The 22,011-nt window shown below is 38.5% G+C and overlaps 1 protein-coding gene across 1 annotated transcript in view; it reads left to right on the top strand.

The window, feature by feature from the left end:
• Positions 1–22,011, top strand: part of ATG10 (autophagy related 10) — a 91,454-nt gene that overhangs the window by 63,273 nt on the left and 6,170 nt on the right. Inside the window, exons 4-5 of the mRNA XM_053407816.1 lie at positions 1,876–2,002; positions 7,313–7,410. Coding sequence (XP_053263791.1) covers positions 1,876–2,002; positions 7,313–7,410 — 225 coding nt within the window. The remainder of the gene's footprint in view (positions 1–1,875; positions 2,003–7,312; positions 7,411–22,011) is intronic.

A 22,011-nucleotide genomic window follows, 5' to 3' on the forward strand; every position in this document is an offset into this window, starting at 1 on the left:
AGAGAAGTTAATGGCCTCATTTCAAAGCCTTTGAACACCAGTACTTGCCAGTAAATTAATTTGTTAATTGTGATCTTTTGGGAGGGTTTAATAAATACCTCTGCATTAGGCTCCACCTGCCTTGTAGTTTAGATATTTTCACCATATCATTATTTACTCCTACTTCAGTAATGGTCTCCTTTTAGTCAGTTTAAGAGCTCTGTTTTCAATAACATGGTTGCAAAGGTTTATAAACTACCAAAAAAATAAATAAAAAATCAGTTGTGCAATATAGTAGCAAGAACAGAATTGGAGGGATTGTGTGGATTTTTCTTCTCTTCAAAAATTGCACCAAGCTGTTTATTTTATATATGAACGATGATAGCAGTGCTCAAACGTTTTCTGTGAAATATGCTAATATTTGGAATTTTTAGTATCTTTTCGGCTTTAAGTGAAAATATCATACCTTGAGCACAATATTGTGTTATTTATAAATAAAGCTAAAGCATTTTAAAAAAAAGTTATTACCCCAACACACCAATACTCCCCCCAGATTGTGAATTAAACAACCCACGTTTATTTATTTTTGGGATGGGGGATGTTAAATTTCATTTTCTTTCAGTTGTATTGCTTTTCTTTATTTTTGTATGACATTGAAGTATATGTTCTTTAATAATATTTTTTAAAAAATAAAAAAGCATCAAGCCTACTGTCTCTTTCAATCTTGACATTGGCATTTGTTCCACATAAATTGAATTATATAGGAAATTATCTGAGGTTAGTTTACTTTTCAAATTGACTGGAAGATCGTCAGCAGTAACGGTAACATTTCACAGAACTAAATTGGTATGTTGACAAAATGGGTGGAATGTATCCATGCAGAATATAGACAGTGGTAAAGCTGTTTGATAATAACTTGTCCATCTACCCAGCCTAATTCACCATGCCACCGCGAAGTTGCTTAAACCAGGTTTAGCAGCAAAAAATGGTGCATGCTGGAAGTGTCATAAAAATCGTACAATTGCTTCAACATGTGTTGATTTCTGTGTGGGTTTGCCTGTGTGAATTGACCCAGGCTAGGTTTATATAACAGTTCCCTCAGCTGGTGCATTTGCACTGCACTGACCTTACCACCACCTCTTCCTCTCCATCCCAGTATGCAGCAGCAGCATAGGCAACTGGGGAGGTTAGTGCTGGCACCCTCCCTGCCATCTGCAAGTGCCTACAGTAAAGTATATTGATTATCCTTTCTTGGGTTGGAAAGAACATTATAGGTGAAACAGACATAAGAGGGAATTGGTGTAGCATCATGGCTAAGAGACTGAACTTTGAATCAGGAAGTCCCATGTTTAAATCTCGGCTCTGGTATGAGCTCACTAGTCAGTCTTAGGCAAGCCGTTCAGTCCTGTCTGCATTCTGGGAGATAATAATAATGAATTTCTCCTACAAGTTTGTTGTAAGGGGTACAATTAGATAATGCACATGAAACACTTTGGATGCCTGAATGTGTTTAACAAATGAAAATTATTAATTTGGAAGTGACCTGCTCAATTCATACATGCCCTTTCCATGGTTGAGTTCTGAAGGGCGGAGTAAGTTTTACAAGTTTTCCCTAGGAACTTGCCTATGATACCATTAAACCTTTCTCTCATTAAAAAATATCCTATTTTAATTAATAAGTCAACAAGTAGAGAGATAAAGATACACGTGAAAGTTTTAAAAATAAAACAAAAAAGGAAGGCAGCCTGAAGAATGTGAAGTGATTGCTAAAATTATAATCTTATGATAAGGCAGGTGACAGCATGGTGATAGCATTTATGATTATTTAAGGTATTTATTCATTTGTATTTCATTCCCATTCTCTCTGGTTATGTCCACTGTTAATGTTTGTTTCAGGAATGTCTAGATGACTCTCAAGTGGCTGGAAACTCTGCAGCATCTGAGGTGATTCGCTATGAATATCATGTTTTGTACTCCTGCAGCTATCAAGCTCCTGTACTTTATTTCAGGGCATGTTTTTTAGGTAAGATGTCCTCTTCATGAAACAATTATTAAAAAGAAAAATGTGCACATGGAGTATTTATGAGACATAGAAATTGTATTGGATTAGCAGGAAAATAAAAGGATTAAAAAATGTTAGCGTATGGTGGTTGCTGTTGTATATATTTCAGATTCTGTAAATATCAGTATCCTGGGGCAGATGATATCATCTCAGCCTGAATAAGTTTGATCTTAAGAGTCCTGGCAGCAAGCCTATGGTTAACTAAACCTGCTGGCAATTTCTTTACAAAAAAGAAAAGAAAAATCTACTGTGTCAGACTCAGAAATGGGGCCAACTTCTGAAAAGATGCCCTTGAATATGTACTTATCCAGAATTTTCATTTTAAATTAATAATGTATTCTGGCTGAGAATGATTAAATAGAGAACACCCCTTACTTTATCATGTTTCAACAATTACAATAATAATTTTAAAGCTCTTTGTGCCAAAAGTTAGCTTTATGTATTTTCATTGGCATACATTGCTTTTGGTATTTTCTTTTCAATCTTTGCTGCAACCAATGTTCCACTGCTGCTTCCCTTACTTTGTCAGGAAGGTGGAACACTGCCTCCTCCAAGGCCACTGTTAGTAATGCTTACTTAATTAGCAGGCATAGAGTGATCATATTTGTAGCAGTGTCTATATGCTACTCTGCTCTGCCCAAGGAGTCTGTACCTGAGGCCAGGGAGTTGGAATCCTGAGGTCATTTTCTAAACTTAGTCTCCTGCATAGCAGTATCAGTAGCTTTTGTGTTTGGAATGATCTGTTAGCTTTATCTAGATGAACACATCTGAATGTTGCTAGTGATATCTTTTTCTTTTTAATTAAAAAGTAGCTTAAGCTGCTTTGAATGTGTTTGGTAGATTTAATCACTCGCTGCCTTATATTGTTTAATGGCTTTTAATTTTGCCATGTTAGCATTTTAACCAGCTCTTTGGATGTAAAATGGAAGAACAAATTCTCTGACTCCTCTGGTAAAAGGGATTTTAATCTGAGGTTCATTTTCATGCAAATGACAATTCAGGGTATATTTTCAAGTTAGGATGTAGGGAATTGGGGACATATATCAGGCTCCATTCCTAGTAATAGTTCCCTAATTCACACATACCACACTGCAATTATATACGTGCTTGTGGTTATTGCAAACATTTAACGAAGTAGCAATACACTGTTGTTTAACTTGTCTGCAAATGGCAGGATAAAGAAAATCTTGCTGCCCAAGTCACTTAGTGTTTTCAAAATATACAGTAGGCACATTAATTTATTTGTAGTGTGATAAAATGTCATCATATTTGTATTAGATGGAACAATAGCATATACCTCTTAGAAGCAAGTGGGGAGTTTGGGAATGGTGATGCTGCAGGTAAAGGAAGTAGGGCAGTTCTCCCCCCACCTTTTTTTTTTTTTTTTACAGTACTGTATTTTCACATAATTAGTATTCACTATAAGCAGTTAATCACCAGAGAAGAGCTCCCAGAGACAAAACAAGTTGTTTAGCTTGTCAGCATCAGGGAATCGGAGGTGTTGAAACATGACTCCTTATAGCTGGAAGTGGATATTACAGAAGCTGATGGATGATCTAATGCACAATCTTTGTATTGTGTGCCAACAGCTCCCCTTGCAGTACAGAGTTTTAATTGTTCCTGCAAGTATAATTATACATTTTAGCACTCTTCTTGGGAGTTTTTCACAATAGAAAATAATGACTTTTGGAGGATTTCTACAATAAACTAGGGCCTTCTTATATCTTTTTAGCAGCCCCCTTCTGACCTAAATAGTGTAGCATATCTCTTAACAGTTCTTTCCAACCGATCTTAGGTGTCCTTTAGCAGCAGTGGTGTTGGAGCTGCTTTACCATGGGCAAAAATTCCGCCTTGAGCACCATTAGGTGGGACACAAATACACACACATGCCACACACACACATATGTCACATCACATATCAGCAGAGTGAGTTGTGCAGATTGTTTCCTTGAAGACACTGCCTGACTGGGATCAGAGTCAACCGTTATTTGTTACAATTTTGCAAGGCACTTTAGGGATAGATTTGGACAGAACTGGACATCACGATTAGAGCAAGTCCTGTAGAGGCACCCAAAACACTGACTGTTCTATCTGTAAATCAGTTTTGATTATTGCACTACTTAAAAGGACCTCCCTGGATCCAAAAATATCACTGAGTGGCAAATATCCCATTTGGGGGCAATTTAGTTAAGAGGGAGATGGTTGTCCAGCTTCAGGCATGCTTGGAGGAAACTGATTAACTAGACCCATTTCAGTTCAAACTCTGACCCAGTCACGATACTGAAATTGTGTTGGTTGCCCTGATTGATTATATTTGCTAGGAGAGAGATGGAGGAGTGTGACCCTGCTTGTTCTCTTTAACCTGTTGGTGACTTCAGTACTGTTGACCACAGTATCCTTCTGGAACGGCTCTGAGAAGTGGTGGTTAGAGGTACCAAGTTATGATAGTTCCACTAGCACCTTTGAGGCCATTCCCAGAAAGTAGTTATGAAGGACTCTTGTTCAGTGCCGCTGAAGTCCTCTGCTGTCCCACAGAGTTCCATGTTGCCCCCCCCCATTTAGTATCTGTTTGAAGCTTCTGGGAGCTGTCATCGGGAAATTGGGAATGAGCTGTCGCCAATATGCAGATGACACCCAGATTTCTCTTTCTGTTCCACCTGCATCAGGAAATATTATTTACTTGCACCCCGATCCTATGTATGCCGGTGTGTCAGACTTGAGTCATTAGTATAAAATTGTGGTGTGTGACATTGCAAAAGCCAGGTTTAGGATTGTGTTGTTAGTGTATAGTGTATATTAAAACTCACACACAAACACACACATTTTGGAGCATTTCCAAAACATATACAGTGGTACCTCAGGTTAAGTACTTAATTCATTCCGGAGGTCCGTACTTAACCTGAAACTGTTCTTAACCTGAAGCACCACTTTAGCTAATGGGGCCTCCTGCTGTCGCCGCTGCGCCGCAGGAGCACGATTTCTGTTCTCATCCTGAAGCAAAGTTCTTACCCTGAAGCACTATTTCTGGGTTAGTGGAGTCTGTAACCTGAAGCGTATGTAACCTGAAGCGTATGTAATCTGAGGTACCACTGTACTTCAATCATTAATGTTAAAAAATAAATAAAACCAACAGAAAACATAATATTTAAAATTTTAAACGTTTTGGAATGTGTCTGTGCTAGAGAGAAAGCAATACGTTATTTTTCTCTTGGTTGTATTTTTACCACTTCCATACATAATGCTGCTTCTGGTTGCATGATTCATGTTGCATCATCTGTATGGTTGTGATTTTCTGGCAGCAGTGTCCTATGAGCAATTTCTGGTGAAGTGTATCAGCTTAGCTGCTGACAACAGATAAATTAGAAATGTGATACTAGTAGTGTATCAAGAGGCAATCCTAGTTTTAACAAGGAAGCATGTTTAGCAGGGCGACATGCATGGCATTTCATCCTAAGTTCATTTGGCATAAGATGAGCTTTCTGTGCAGACTTCCCTGCACCTATCCATTTTTGTGACTCTTCAGCTCATGTATATGCACCAAAATAGAAGTTTATGTAAACATCACATCTAAATTTCCAACATAGAAAACATAGCACCTGAGGATTCATAATCTTCAAAACTATTGTTGCTGGAACATTTGCCTCTGTATGACAACTGAGGAAGAGTAATAGTCAGTGAGAATATTATTTTATAACAACTTCAGTAAGTGCAATCACATCTCTGTGAAATGCTAAGTGATAAAGCTTTGATCTCTGAAAGAGGCAAAACTCACCCCAAATTCACACTATTCTTTATAAATTAAAAACCTAAATGAAGCTTAATTCTTAGAGAGAATTCAGAAGCCTGAAATTTTCCCTTTTATATTTATAGATAAAATGATTTTTTTTCTTTTTACCATTTATTTGTATCATGGTAGTGTTGCTGGTGTGACCCATTTTAGGTCCAACACAGCAATCCAGGTGTGGGTCTCAGCCTAGTAGAGTAAGACCTTCTGATCTAGATATTATTATGGGATTAGAGGAAACAACATAAAGTGCAATTTGTGGTTTCTGAGGACCAACAAATTGAATTTAAGACATGGTCAGGTATATATATTACAGCATAGATTATTTTATGTATTTATGTGTGGTTATATCTATAAGGTTTTTCTATTACTCTCTTTACAGTGATTAAACAGTGAACATTTGAAAGAATAGCAATTCAAATATGAAATTTAAATTATGTGTTGACAAATTAATATAGTAATAAGAGGTTGTCATACTTATCTAAGCAAAAAATCCTTACATAACATCCAGAAGCAGCAGACATATGGAGGAGGGGAATTCCACAGCAGGAATCTGCTTGCTCTTTGTGTGCTCTCCAGTACTAAAAACCACACAAAGGAGATCACCAGGAACCTTTTCAATTGCATTTCCTCTATGTGTGGTAACTTAGGGCATGCTCCAGCTGCCTCATTAGTAGTTGTGGCTTGTGTATCATTTTATCACATAATGCAATAAAATCCTATTTCCCTACATAGATATTGTTGACTTTGCTTGCTCACCATTTTATTTTCCTACACTGAAGTTACCACTGGTAAGATGTCAACAGAGAAGTTTGTCTTCCATTTTGAGTGTGCTCAACAAAAATAAGATAAAACTGAATCTGATGGCAACAGGATTTCGGATTGTATCTAAACATGACATTCAAATGTTAATTGGACGAATAAATCTTGTTTATTTCACGGACATGAAAATGTCAGTGGAATAAAACTATTTATCACAGGATAATGGCCTCCTGACACCTGATAAATGCCAAGATAATGATACTTATTGAAAAAGCATCAAAATAGTCTCTCATTTGTCAAAAACAAATACTTGAGCAAAGATCATATGTTTCTTTTCAATACAGTAACTTCATTCTGTTATAAAACCTCAGCAACTATCCAGGATACAAGAGTAAGCACCAATCAATACTGCATGGTGAGGACTCTGAAGAGGGCAGTTATTCTGCTACGTGGACATGACAGCTACAAAACACTCAGCAGGGTTGGGCCATGTTCCATCTCTCTCTCTCTCTCTCTCTCTCTCTCTCTCTCTCTCTCTCTCTCTCACACACACACACACACACACACACACACATCCAGCCGCATACACAAACATCCCAGATGTTGTTGTGGCATCTTTTAAAGGAAATAGAATTTTCTCTGTGTTTTCTGTTTTTGCTTTTGAATTATCTGCATTTCGTGTGTGTATGTGGAGATACATATATTACAATTATTTTTTTTTCCAGATGGAAGACCTTTAACTCTGGATGAAATATGGAAAGGTGTACATGAATGCTACAGGGAGCAGCTCTGGCAGGGACCCTGGGATACCATTACACAACAGGTTAGAGGCTTCTTCCACCTATTACTTCATTACAGCATGGAATTAATTTAGTTGAATAATGGATACCAGTATCCCAAACTACACCTTTATTAGTCCAGAAAAAGGGATCTACCCTAAAAAGCCCATTTGCTAAATGTGAGAGATATTAATAGCAATAAAATATGAAATAATTATACAGTCTTTATTACATGGGTTTTAAGCACAACTAGCTATAGATGATTCCTATTTTTTTGTTACTACTGAAAATCTTTCTACAGACCAGATGGAGGTGAAGTTCTGAAATAGATAATTCACCTCTTTCTATGAGCCAGTGTAAGTGGAACAATTCCCAGTTCCATTTTGAATAAAAATAGTCGTTCAGGAGAAGCATTTCTAATGCTATATTTAAAGGGACAAGAAATGTGTGTCACAGGCTCACTCTGGACCTGCCCTTCTATATAATAGAAATTCAGATTAATTTCTGTTGTAGTTGACAAGCACCTACAACTGTGTTGCTGTAAATAGAACTTTTCAGCTAACTGAAAAAGAAGGGGAAACAAATTCTGGCTGAGGCCATTGCTTTGGTATGATGTTGTTTAGTCGTTTAGTCGTGTCCGACTCTTCGTGACCCCATGGACCAGAGCACGCCAGGCACCTCTGTCCTCCACTACCTCCCGCAGTTTGGTCAGACTCATGTTTGTGGCTTCGAGAACACTATCCAACCATCTCATCCTCTGTCGCCCCCTTCTCCTTGTGCCCTCCATCTTTCCCAGCATCAGTGTCTTCTCCAGGGAGTCTTCTCTTCTCATGAGGTGGCCAAAGTACTGGAGCCTCAGCTTCACGATCTGTCCTTCCAGTGAGCACTCAGGGCTGATTTCATTAAGAATGGATGCGTTTGATCTTCTTGCAGTCCATGGGACTCTCAAGAGTCTTCTCCAGCACCATAATTCAAAAGCATCAATTCTTCGGCGATCAGCCTTCTTTATGGTCCAGCTCTCACTTCCATACATCACTACTGGGAAAACCATGGCTTTAACTATACGGACCTTTGTTGGCAAGGTGACGTCTCTACTTCTCAAGATGCTGTCTAGGCCTGTCATTGCCCTTCTCCCAAGAAGCAGGCGTCTTTTAATTTCGTGGCTGCTGTCACCATCTGCAGTGATCATGGAGCCCAAGAAAGTAAAATCTCTCACTGCCTCCATTTCTTCCCCTTCTATTTGCCAGGAGGTGATGGGACCAGTGGCCATGATCTTCGTTTTTTTGATGTTGAGCCTCAGACCATATTTTGCGCTCTCCTCTTTCACCCTCATTAAAAGGTTCTTTAATTCCTCCTCACTTTCTGCCATCAAGGTTGTGTCATCTGCATATCTGAGGTTGTTGATATTTCTTCCGGCAATCTTAATTCCAGTTTGGGATTCATCCAGCCCAGCCTTTCGCATGATGTATTCTGCGTATAAATTAAATAAGCAGGGAGACAAAATACAGCCTTGTCGTACGCCTTTCCCAATTTTGAACCAATCAGTTGTTCCATATCCAGTTCTAACTGTAGCTTCTTGTCCCACATAGAGATTTCTCAGGAGACAGATGAGGTGATCAGGCACTCCCATTTCTTTAAGAACTTGCCATAGTTTGCTGTGGTCGACACAGTCAAAGGCTTTTGCATAGTCGATGAAGCATAAGTAGATGTCTTTCTGGAACTCTCTAGCTTTCTCCATAATCCAGCGCATGTTTGCAATTTGGTCCTTCATGGATCACTGCCTTGCCGTGGCGAAGGGGCTTGAAGAACTCAGAGAAGCTATGAACTACGCCGAGCAGGGCACACAAGATGAACAGGTCATAGTGGAGAGTTTTGACCAAACGTGATCCACCTGGAGGAGGAACCGGCAAGCCACTCCAGTATCCTTGCCAAGAAAACTCCATGGACAAAGACAACAGGCTTTGGTATGATAAGCATGTATTAATCCAGCCTTACTTGGTTCTATTAGAACAGTGGTTTTCAACCAGTGTGCTGTGGCACCCTAGGGTGCCTTGAATGATGGTCATAAGTGCCGCAGGCAACACTGGCCTCTGTCCCTCCTTCTTTCCCTCCCTCCTCTGATATCCTCTCGTGTCTCTGCCTCTCAAAGCTTTGCACAGCTGTTTGTTGCCTCAGCCCTGGCTACAAGCTCCACAGGCAAATGGTGCCTCTGGGGTTGGCCAGGGGGTGCTGGTTGTCAGGAACTGAGGAGCCTCGGAGTAAGCAAGCAAGGGAGCCCAGCCAGCTAGTCCATCAGCCCTTGCTCTTGGGGATGGATGGACAAATGGGAGGCCTTTTTTGTACTAGCTGTGTGAAATGACTGCCTGGTATCTGAGTGTCCAAAACTGAAGGGAAGCCTTTCCACAGTGGCGCCCACTGCTGCCTCCCAAGGTGAGTAAGATGGTGGCCTCATTTTCACCTTTGGCCAGTCTCTATTGGGCCACTAAGGCTGGGGGCATCCTCTGTGAGAGGAGGCACCTCTCTTTGGAGTGGGGGGGCAGCTCAGAGACCAAGGGTGCCAGCAGTGGCTGCCCAGAGGACTCCCAAGGACAGGGGAGAGGAGAGGAGGCTGAGGGAACACTCCACAAGGGAGGGTGTTCAAAAAAGGGTGAGAGCTGCCAGCTCTGCAGGCAAGGGGTGACATAACTGGGCTCCTGAGCCCCACAGAGATGCCACAGAAAGAATGTAGTTGGTCAAGGGAGCCGTGGACTCAGAAAGGTAACCGTTATCATAAATGCAGAATTTTCCTTTGTTGAAGTTCTGTAAAATTAAGATGCAATTATTCTAAGATATATATGTATTTTGCAAAACTTGGAAACTAGGGCATTTTCAGACTGTCACTGTTTTGTGAATAGGATTCAGTTATATAGCAGCACATTCAAGTTGCGCAGTTGGTGAATTTTGCACACTTGCGCAACTAATTCCCCCCCCCCCCCCGGCCCAAACTTGGATCTTTTTTTCTTCAGTAAGGAAAATGATGGGGCAATACACTGCAAAGTGTGGATAATTACTCAACACAATGTCAACACAATGTCATATAACCTCCCCAGAAACAAAAATCAGTTCAACAGACAGTTGACATCAAAGAATATCCCTGCACATTTGTGCAAACAAATCAGGATAAATGTTCAGTTAGCAAGTCATCTGGAAGCAACCATAGACATATTTAAAGGACTTTGTTGGAAAGATTGGAGAGACATTGATTCAAGCGTAGGGTAAAAGATATAATCTTTAATGAGCCTCCTTCTCACCCCCCCTTCCTCTCATTTGCCTCTGAAAAGCCTGTCTTGGAAGGGAGACTACAGCAGGCTTTACCACAAGTAGTGGAGGAGAAATTCTCCTTGCTGAGTTTAATCACATCCTGTCAAAAGTGCTTGTATGCTAAAATCTGGTGCTTTTAACTCTTGCCTATTCTTTGACTTGGAAAACTTCCCCTTGAACTTTGTGTAGGGGGTGGTTGTATTTTCTCAGTGTAGAGAAAATAATTTTCTCTGATTGGTGGAAATTGATGGTGCTGCCATAGGCATTGGGGAAGTTTCTGGAAGTGCTACAATGGTTTGGTATTCTCCCATTGCTTTCTTTGCTTGATGCCTGATAGTGCACAGATAAGCTTGGTTGAGGTTATTCCAGCTTGCGCTAGCTGGTGTGGTGGCGCAATTGAATTGCCACTATTAAGAAGCATGGGGAGAAGAGACAGAGTGCATAGGGAATTTATAAGATGGGTAACCTCAAAATGAATATTACCTTGAGGGTGGGGATATGGAAGATGCAGAACTGAAGACATGTTGAATAAAATAAAAACAGTTGATTTGAGGAAGGCATCTCTTAATTATGTCAAGTGTTCACCGTGATATAGGCAGTAACCAATTTGACACATGTTTAGCATTGTAATGTGTTGTCAAAATGGATCAGTGCAGTTTTGAGGAGAGAGAGGCACCATGAGGTATCTATATTTATGAGCTGAAATCGCCAATTTGCTCTACACAGATTCAGAAACTATTCAGATAATAAAAAACCTAGATGTAAATTAAAACTAATTCTAGATAATCCAGCCTTTGTAAAAGAGATTTCTGTGGTTAAAATTTACAATAATGTAACAAATAATAATGCAATAAAAATACAAAATATGTCTGCTTTCATTTGGCAACTAGAAAACTTATTTGATTTCTTTTTCATTCACTTTCACATAAATAGATACAGAATAAATGCCCCTGTACCCCTGGCTTCTACACCTAAGAATAGTTGTAATAAACTTTTCCTTGAGTAAATAGAATTCTGAGCAAATGAGCTCATACTCACTAAGGCTTAATCAATAATGGGATATATAATTGAATACACAAAGCTAGTGGTTGAGTAAGCTAATGAGAATGAACAGCTTGAGCCTTTAAATCACCAAGTTGCCAAGAAAAAAAATATAGAATCATAGAACCATTTCACATCTTTGACAAGACTATTGAATTCCTTCAGTGTGATCATCCTTATATGTGCCCTCAGTTGCATAGAAATAATATAGTATGTGAATCAGACACACAACCTGGTTATATAAGATAGGTACAAATGGAATTGTATTGTGTAATAGTTAATTATCATAGGTTTATAATATACCGTACCTTCCTTTTTCCCCTCCCCCCCCATTTTCACTTTTTATTTTTATTCTATATTGTTTGTTTTAAGTGTTGTTTTAAAAACTGAAATAAAAAGAAAAGAAATACATACACAACCTGGATGATAGTCCAGGCTAATACTTGGAAATATACACCCCTAACTTCATGGGTACATTCTGAAAAGTAAGGGTGTTTAGGATTATAGCCCAAGTTTAAGGACTGTGATTATGTGATCTTGGTAGCCTTCTTTTGAGCCTCTAAGAACATGAATTTCTGCAGTCCTGTATATATTCTTCTAATTCATACCAGGGTGCTCTCAGGTGGTCACAGGTATAAGCAACCTATAAGGTAGCATTTTAGTGAGAATTTGGTGGTGGCATCAAATGTTTGTTCTAGATGGAAGTATAGGTAGAACGACTGTCTAAGGAAGTGGTGTGTTCTAATGTTCCAATGTTAGATAGGGTTATATTTCCCTTAAGGAATGGGTTTGCATTTGAGGGATCCATTTCTATCACTTTGAGTCCTTTTGTGTGGTGTATACTTCACTAGCTTAGGCAAGTATACCAGATGAGTATGTATAATTATTTCACCCCAGAAACTCCCAATTTTCTTGTATGTATGTCAACCATACATGCATGGTTTATGATGCTGGCTTGTTTTAAATCAACCATTAAGATTCACCATAGTTCATTCTCATTTGAAAGTAACTAGAATCACCAATACCCCTAAGTTTATGATAGCCTCTACTTGTATGAACAATATGTATAATAATTGTTAGAATTAGCTTTTAAAGCACCTTATGATCCTTAAAATTGATTGTACAAAAGGATTATGCCTAACAAGTGATTTTTCTAAATGATTTAACAGATCTGTTGAGCGTATATAATTCCAAGCAGAATCACTTTTTATATTGCCTGATCTAGTTAAGCTGAAGTACATGGACTCAAATGTGATTTAGTCCATAATGTGTAGGTTTCAGTGGCATACATCCAAATACTTTGGCTGAAAGTGTTTTGCATTATGCATTGCAAATAGCATAATAATTGAAGGAGCAATGGAAAAGAAAAAATAGATACACAGTTTATATATGATGGTGTTTAGACTTCTGTTGGATGGTTCTACTGGTAAGCTGTGTTAAAGGGATTTATAGAACCCTTTTTCTGTTCTCTAATTCTTTGATTGTAACTCTTTCCCTGTGCAGTAGCTGCAATCCTTAAATGGAACAGGAGGAATCAACTGGATCAGGAATGATCAGTGATGAACCCAGACTGCAAGACTGAGCCGTGTGCCCCTTAAACCGGGGCTGTCAGTGGAACCATTTAACAGAAAAGACCATAGCTTAATTTTAAGAGGAATTTGCAGAATATGTGTCGTATTTCCATACACATACCAAGAGAAAAAGTTAGGTCATAGAATCATAGAACTGTAGAGTTGGAAAGGGATCCCAAGGGTCATCTAGTCCAATCCCCTGCAATGCAGGAATCTCAACTAAAGCATCCATGGCAGATGGATCCAACGTCTACTTAAAAGCATCCAATGAAGGAGAGTTCACCACCTCCTGAGGGAGTCCGTTCCAGTGTCAAACAGGTCTTGCTGTTAGAAAGTTTTTAGTCAGAATCTCCTTTCTTGTAACTTGAAGCCATTAGTACAGGTCCTATCCTCCACAGCACGAGAAAGTAAATTTGTTCCATCATCCATGTGACAGCACTTTAGATATTTGAAGTTGGCTGCGTCTGGCTGTTAACCAGAAGGTTGGTGTTTTGAGCCCCGCCAGGGATGGCTGTGGACAGGATTCCTGCATTGCAGGGGGCTGAACCTGAGGGTCCCTGTCAACTCTATGATTCTTTGATTCTGTCTCCTCTCAGTCCCCACTTTTCCAGGCTAAATATACCCAATTCCCTCAACCGTTCCTCATAAGGCGTGGCTTCCAGACTGTTTATCATCTTGGTCCCTCTCCTTTGCACACATTCCAGCTTGTCAGTATCCATCTTAAATTGTGGTAGAACTGGACACAGTATTCTAGTATGGTTTGCTTTTGACATTTATTTTGTAGCCAAGAGGGCAACAGCATTATTACACAGAAAAGGCTTGTTTACATTAGAGGTGCTTGAGGATTTCATTTGGCCAACATTTTTTTAGTGAACTAGCTTGATTAACATCACATCTAATATGTACAGTTTTACTTGTACTTTTTGTACTTCTCTGTGTCACACTACTTACCTCAAAAAAGTACCAAAATGTGTACAAAATAAATAGGTTGATAAATAGGTTCAAAATGTCAATTTTCATGCAATTATTTTAAAAAACCACAGATAGAGAAACAGGACAAAATGGATGTATGAATGAACATGTGTGAAACTGATATGGATCATAAATTAATTAATTGATCAATCAATTCCTAATTCATATGCTTACCAGACCTGCTGACTCTAGCCCAGCTTTTCTTAACCTTGGGTCCCCAGATGTTGTTGAACTACAACTCCCATCACCCCTAGCTAGCAAGGCCAGAGCTCAGGGATGATGGGAGTTGTAGTCCAACAACATCTGGGGACCCACAGGTTGAGGACCACTGCTCTAGCCCTTTGTGTAATTTATTTAGTAAAATGTGTGACACTAGATTAGTGGCCCTGTTCATGTATATCCTTGATGAAAGTGTTTATACATAAGTAAATAAATTGGCCTAGTTCAGAAAGGTTTTAGTGATAATTCACATTGGGAAAAGGGCAATGTGATTTCATGTGTGCCAGGAGCTTAAAATTCCTGGCATCTCCAGGATTTCTGCCATCAGGGTTGCAAAAGTTCTCTTCCTCAGAACCACATCATTGTAGGCTTAGTTCCCTCGCTACGAACTCTAAAGATATTTCAGTGCTGTGTCATGTATTTCATGTGAACAGGTACCATCTTGTCCACACCTCTGCAATATCAGCATCAAGTTGCACTATTTTTACATTAATCCAGCTGTTATTCTTTTCATTGTGTGGTTAAGAACCCAAAAGACATATTCTTTATAGTACAGCAGTAATTCTGTCCATTGCATCACTTAATTTATTGCAGTGTTAACACAAAAATCAATAAACATTATTTCTAAAATGACCAAGTATGTTAATGGTGTGATATTTTTTTTCTTAAAGGAAAGAGATTCTTAACTGTTTCTGGAGGGCTTTGATGTAGTGGTGCTGAGGCACAGCAAAGTGACATTGTTGTAGGGAAGTTTTATATCTTAATACTTGACTCATGTGTGGGTAGCTATTCTTAGACATATTCGAGAATTCTGTTAAACAGAAGAGGTTGCATTCAGTATAGTTTAACAGAAGGCTGCTAATTCCCCCCCCTGTGAAATTTCTTTGAGCTATATCAACAGTTGCTACAGAACACTGGCTAGAACTTCTGGAAAAGCTTTTGTAGTATCAATAGAGAAGATCATAAGTGCCATTATTGTGGGACATGTTTTGCCCTCAAAGTTCTTGTTTCAATCATAAGGCAGTCCTGCCGACATAGAGTTTGGAAGTATTCAGATCTAGAGATGGTCATTGGCACCCAGAAGTCTAAAGTCACACCATTCTGCTCTTTTGATGGAAGTTCCATTCTACTACTGCTTCGGGGGATAAACACAGCTACTTGTTCCCTCCACTTTATATGACCACAGAATTTTCTGTGGTGCGCGTTGAGTGTTTGAATTTGTGTGGAGACTTGGAATAAGAGTCTGAGTAACAGCCCTTTCCTGGGTATCTGCCTTCCACCTTTTTTAAAAAAAGATGAATGGAAGAGGAACACAATCCTCAGGTGCAGACAATCTTAATGCAACTCTTCTTTTTAAATGGGTAGGGTTTTGATATGTGCAGTGACATACCATGCTGGTGAATATTTTGCTGCTCAATACACCTTCGCTATTACCTTTTCAATTGCCGCAATTTTAGCACATTTATTGCTTTTTAGAATTTTAGATTACTGCTAAAGACCTTTCCCTTTTTATATTAAAATATTAGCACTTAAATGAAAGAGTTGTAAAACTATAGTGAAAAACTTTATTTTTTCACATTTCTTGGACAGCTCTTTTTAAAAGAAGCAAACGCTTACCACTAATTAAAAAGCGTTTTTTTAGGGAGCTCAGATTTATTAGATTTTTTAAAAATAAGGATTGCCCAGGTGAATTGGGCCTTCTTCACTCAAAGCATCTGTGTCACACCTTCAGGCCTAGATGATGAAACATAGCAGGTTGTATACACAGATAAGGGCACAATACATACCCCTTGATAGTGTGGAAAGTATTCTGCAATTCTGGTAGTTTACAGCAGGAGAGCAGTGATTAGTAGTACTAGGAATCATCTGTCTGGTAGCAGCCTAAGATATTTGTTAACTTGTCAAATTTTCTTGATTTAACAGGATTTTTAAATTTTGCAGGCATCCTAAAACATGTTTTGAAAGATTTTCAAACTCTTACATTTTCTCTTATCAGGTTGTGTTTATACCAAATTCTGCTCCAATATCATTCGTTCCATCCGTACACAGCTTGTTGGATTGTCTTCTTATACCTTAAAAAAACCCCACAACTTCAGAACATATTTTAAGGAGTCATTTAATAAAATGACATGTAAGATACTAAAAAGTTGATGGCTAAATTAATTTTATTTTGGCAAGTATTGAAAAATATGTCATCTGTTTATTTTCATGAAAGAATGAGTGATGTGCCAGTTCTAAGAACAAGAACTAGTCTGCCAATTTTCCAGTATAAACTTTTTTTAAAAAAGTGTTTAATCAGTTATAAACTTAAACAGTAACTGAATAGATTGTGCTTCATAGTGGGTTTTGTTGCTGTTGTTGAATTTATGCAGCATGTTCGTTGTACTTGTCAAATTATGCTTCTCCATTAAGAAGAGAGATCCTTGTTCTTAGGAGTGGAACAGAAAACTAAACAGGAGGGCAAAGAAAAGGGCAATCCCAGTAACAGTCAAGGCTTATCAACAGGGCTGTAGTCTACAGATACCAGAGAACAATAACTCCCATCATCCTTGAATATTGGTGAAGTTGGCTAGGACTAATAGCAGTGCAGCAACTTATGGGAGCAGCACCAGTTTGCCATTGCAATTTACAGAGGAAAGTTATTATTCTGTACATGCTAGAGCAGGTAGTTTTTCAGAGTTTTTGTGTTAATATCTGAAATGCATTGATCACTTCAACAAAATAGCCACTGACATTTATCTCCTGGAGGTGCAAGAAAACTGAGATAGATTGTATGTTGTAATCTTTTTCTTACCAAGTGCCGTGTACTAGCGAAGGGAAGGAGGGTCATAGTCAGCTTGCTATATGGTACCCCAAGCAACTGAGTATAGCTCAGTGTTTTCTTCTTTCCCCATGCAAGTTGACCATGTTCTTTACAGCCTCATTTATTTTGATACAGATAAATATTCATTTTACAAATATGGTGCATAAGCAATATGAGATCAATGCACTAAGCACTGTTGGATACAGAATGGGATTTGGATCCAGTATCACTTTTGCTTGAACCTGGGGAATAAAGATGGGAAAAGAAGGATGGCCACTGTTTCATAAGCACCTCACAGGAAGACCCTGATGAGATCATTTTGTTACAATAAGTACTGAAAAATAACCAGGTTGCATCTCCCTAGTCCTTGAAAGGTTATCGCATAATAAATCTGTTAGTCTTTAAGGTGCCACAAGACTCATTGTTTTTGCTGAAACAGACTAACATGGAATGATGGTACCTTAAAGTTCTGTGCACATGTAGATAATAACAAATGACTTCTATTGCTGAACAAAAGCTCCATCACAGAGTAGTTGGCAATTTGTCATTGTATAAATTTGAATTACAAGTCGGGGGGGGGGCACAGAGAAAGAGAGGAGAGAGAGAGGCCTCACTGTTTCTATGGCAGCTTCTGATATATTTGCCTTCACTTGATTATCCAGTAGCATTTCAAGTGATGTCTTGCTAGTCTCACTTTTCTAGGTGCAACAATCACAGCAGGGAAATGTGTCTCTATTTTATTAAATCTAATAAAGTGTAGAACAGAAATAGCCAACTTGGTACCACATTAGCTCCTTCTTGATAGAGGATAATGTTAAATACTGAGGAGAGACCGTATCTCAGTGCAGAGCACATGTTTTGCATGTACAAGGTCTTAAGTTTGCAACTCCAGTTACAATAAGCTCAGGAGGAGAGCTTCAAAAGTCATCAACCTGAGACCCTGGAGAGTTGCCAGTCAGAATAGGTAATCCTGGGCTAGTTGTAGTCTAAATCAGTATAGGGCAGCTTCATATTTTCAACATGTCTTATCTGAAAAGCAGGATTCTCAAAACAATTTCCTTAGGAATGTGTGCTCCATATATAGTGGCCTTAAATTGAAGCACTCTATTCTGTGTCTTTATACTGTGCTTAGCTTTTCTCCAAAATAAGTATTATAAATATTGTTCAACGTGCACAACATTGTTCCATATGGAAGGAATATGTTATCGCCTCTGGCTGAGACTGTGGCTGCCTTGTTTCTTGAAAACTTAAAACAGTTTCTTTCTTTCAAACCTCAGTATTTGATTCAGTGAACATATACAAGGGCAAGGTAGTGAGTCAACAGAGGACTGTTGCCAGAAGCTCTTGATTCAAAGAAGAGAAAATTGTGCTACCAAGCTAATTTGTAATTAAAAAATAAGTTTATGGAGAAAATAAAATAAAGTTTCCCAATTTGCACTTCATTTCCCATTGCAGGAGGATTTGGACTTGGTATTTATTTAATTTTATTTTTTTGTAATGGCTGAAATAGTGAGAGTTCCAGTTTCTTTTCGAAAACAAGCTTCTAAATGATTGAGTGCTGTATTCCGAGGCTAGGCTCTGGTTAAAAAACGAAGCATTCTCCCCTAGTAACAGCAGGGCGGCCTGACTAATGGGAATTGAACATTTCCTTTCCTGTCATGATCCGAACAGAGAGAGGCCTTATTAAGGCTGTCCACTTCCCTTTTTTTTAAAAAAAGGGATTGTTTAGAAATCTTTATTATTTAAGCAATGTATAGGCAAACATGACTCTTGTTGGGGTTCTGCTGTTTACCCATCTACTTTAGCAATCACTGTGAACTCAGCATTGTTCTACTGACTTTGTCTCATCACTATCTTGGAGCATTACTTGGAGCATAAGTATTGGTATTTGAAATCCCTATGCTAAATCAAAATTCCATTGCTTTTTTAGACCCCAGCTGAGTGGTGTACCTTAAGCAAACATGTATCAAATTGTATATATGGGTTCTAGAATGATGTGTTGGTGCGGGTTTGAGGGAATATCTGCAGAGGGATGTTTTGGTGGTCAGGTGCATATAGTCTTTATAGCCCAGCCTTTCCCTACCTGGGCCCTCCAGATGTTGGACCTAAATTCTTAGCAGCCCTAGTCAACAGGACCAATGATAAGGACCAAAACATCCGAAGGGCACCAGATTGGGTATGGCTGCTGTAGTCCATGAATTAGTTCATTTCAACCTTCACTAGTCCAATGTCTATCTGGGTGGCAGAGCACTGGACACAAACCTGTGTATTTTAATTGCATGTCAATCATCCTTTTCTCAGAGTTTTCAGGAAGTAAAGTTTATTATTATTTCCTCCTCTTAGTCTGAAGAATGGGTGAAGTCTCAGGTGGTATTGAAAAAATGTTCAGTTACAAACGCTTTCTGCTGCCCTTGATAAAAGTCTTGACATCCCTCTATGAATGATTTTCATCAAAGCTATATCATGCAAACTGGATGTGACAGTGGATGTTTTGGACAACAATCCCTTTCCACTATAGGAGAAATGGAGAGCCCATAAAGGCTATGATGGATGCTCCAAGGCAGTTTAATGTAGCACTAGAGAAAATAGAAGCCATTACTACTGGAGGAGCTCCAGTTATGACAGGGAAAATAAATGGTGCTGTTACAGGAAATGTACCAACAACAAACTACCTGCTGTTTGGGGGAAGGGAAGTAAAACACACAGTACCAGCTATCCAGAACTAATTACCTTGCTGTAATGCCCAAAAGTGACATTCGTTGTTAATTGAAATTTGACATGGATAATATTTCACATATTATTTTAGGCATTATCTCACTGTGTGCTTAAAGTTATATAACACAGGCTGAAAGTTTTGTTTTGTCAGTGCTAGAACTTAGGCATGGTTTGCTTTCTCTTGGGATGAAAAGAGAGTATTTCATTTTTTTTTCTCATTGAGATCTAGTAGAAATGACATTTTATTTGGTCAATGATAAAAGAAGCATAAGGGACTTGAAACCAGAAAGATTTGTCTTTATTGAATGCTGCTGTTGCACATTCTGGAAAAAGAAGCTTGCCCCATAATGTAATGGCTTTTGGGGCCATCAAACGCCTAGTGTAGGACTGCATTCCTATTTTCAGATTGCAAAACAAAAAGCTTTTTAAAAATATCACAGCTGCTATCTTCCTGTTTTTGCTTGGAATTGCTCTATAGCAGAAGATAAAACTAATTATCATTAGGTTCAATGTGTCATTAAGCATTTCCTGGCTTTCCTTCATAATAAGATCTTTTGAAAAAGAGAGTCAAGCAGAATCTTCTGTCTGACAATCCATGATACAGAAAATGGTGGGAAATCAATTTGCCTTGGTGGGGGGGAAATTCTGGTAGACCCTTTGTTTCATGTCTATGATGCTGTCACATTCTTTGCAGGGAAATAATGCTTTAAGTTTCAGAAAAGTATTTTCACTTTTTGATGCTTTGTTCCTGTCCAGAAGACGCTTTTGCTCCTGTAAATGTCAGGTTGCCTCCTGCAAAATTCCAACACACATTAATCAGGAAATGTCTACTGCAGTAGCAGTTTCACCCACAAAAGATTAATTTATAACTAAACTAAGTTGATTTTTCATTTAAATAGGTTTGTGCTTGCAAAACTCAGTGTGATTCATGTTTCTTTTCATCACTGATATATAAGCCTGACATCTGGAAACTAAATGCTACTTTGCCTTTGCGGAGAGGATTTCCAGACACAAAAATTAAGGAAACTTCATATAGTAGAAAGTTTTTCAACATATGTATTTTGGCATTCTTACTTTGTTTATACATTCCTCTTTCTATGTCTCTATACTATTTTCTATATCTCAATCCCAGTTGGTGGCTTGGACAAAGAAAGGGGAAGCAGTAGCTTTGGAAACTGCTCTAGGAACTACACAAGGAGCAAGTTTTCCATTATCAATTCCCCGAGCTGCTAACTCTTTCGATAACCTTCATTGCATTGGCAACTATCCACAACTTGCTTTAGTGTGCCTCCATTTCATTGGTTTAACCTTGGATGTACATCAGACTTTTTAACAACTCACAAACAAAAGGACATGGTTGAGCTTATCATATAAAAGTCTTAGCACAAAAGTTTGAAAAATATAGCTTCCTTCCAAACTACTTGAGTGTTGAGTGTAAACTAAAGTAGCAACTTTGGGGGATTGATATAGTCAGTCAAAAGTGAAAATCTGCATTTTTTTTGTTTCAGAATAGTCTTGATTCAAAGGCAATCATTATTTACATGTACCAAAGGGAGGGTAGGCTTGCTGCTGAATGAGGTAAATTATCTGTATGATGTGTCTGATGTGTGTTCCAGAGTGCACAATAGGGATCACTTAGCCTATAAAGAGAAGACTTACCTGGATCTGAAATATATTTCATTTATGAATCATTTCCTGTGAAACATCCCAAAGTGATTCAACAATTTTAACAGCAAAAATGTATCTAAAAGCAATTTCAAGCCTAATACAGAGACTGGGGAAAGAATCTCCACTTAATAGTGTTGTTGGAAAAAGAAGTTCTTCAATAGGTGCTGAAATATAATAGAGGTACCAGCTCTTTGATACATAACAGGAGAGAGTTTCAAAAAGCAGATATTTCCATACTAGAGGTCTGATTCCTACATTTGTATGGGCTCTCTTGCAGAGTGCAGTGATCATTTGAGTATATAAGTAAGTAGTTAAGTGATCTTCTAGGTAGTGTGGTGTAATTATTAGAGGGCCTG

Source organism: Podarcis raffonei, chromosome 11 (genome assembly GCF_027172205.1).
Source record: "Podarcis raffonei isolate rPodRaf1 chromosome 11, rPodRaf1.pri, whole genome shotgun sequence".
NCBI classification, from domain to species: Eukaryota; Metazoa; Chordata; class Lepidosauria; order Squamata; family Lacertidae; genus Podarcis; species Podarcis raffonei.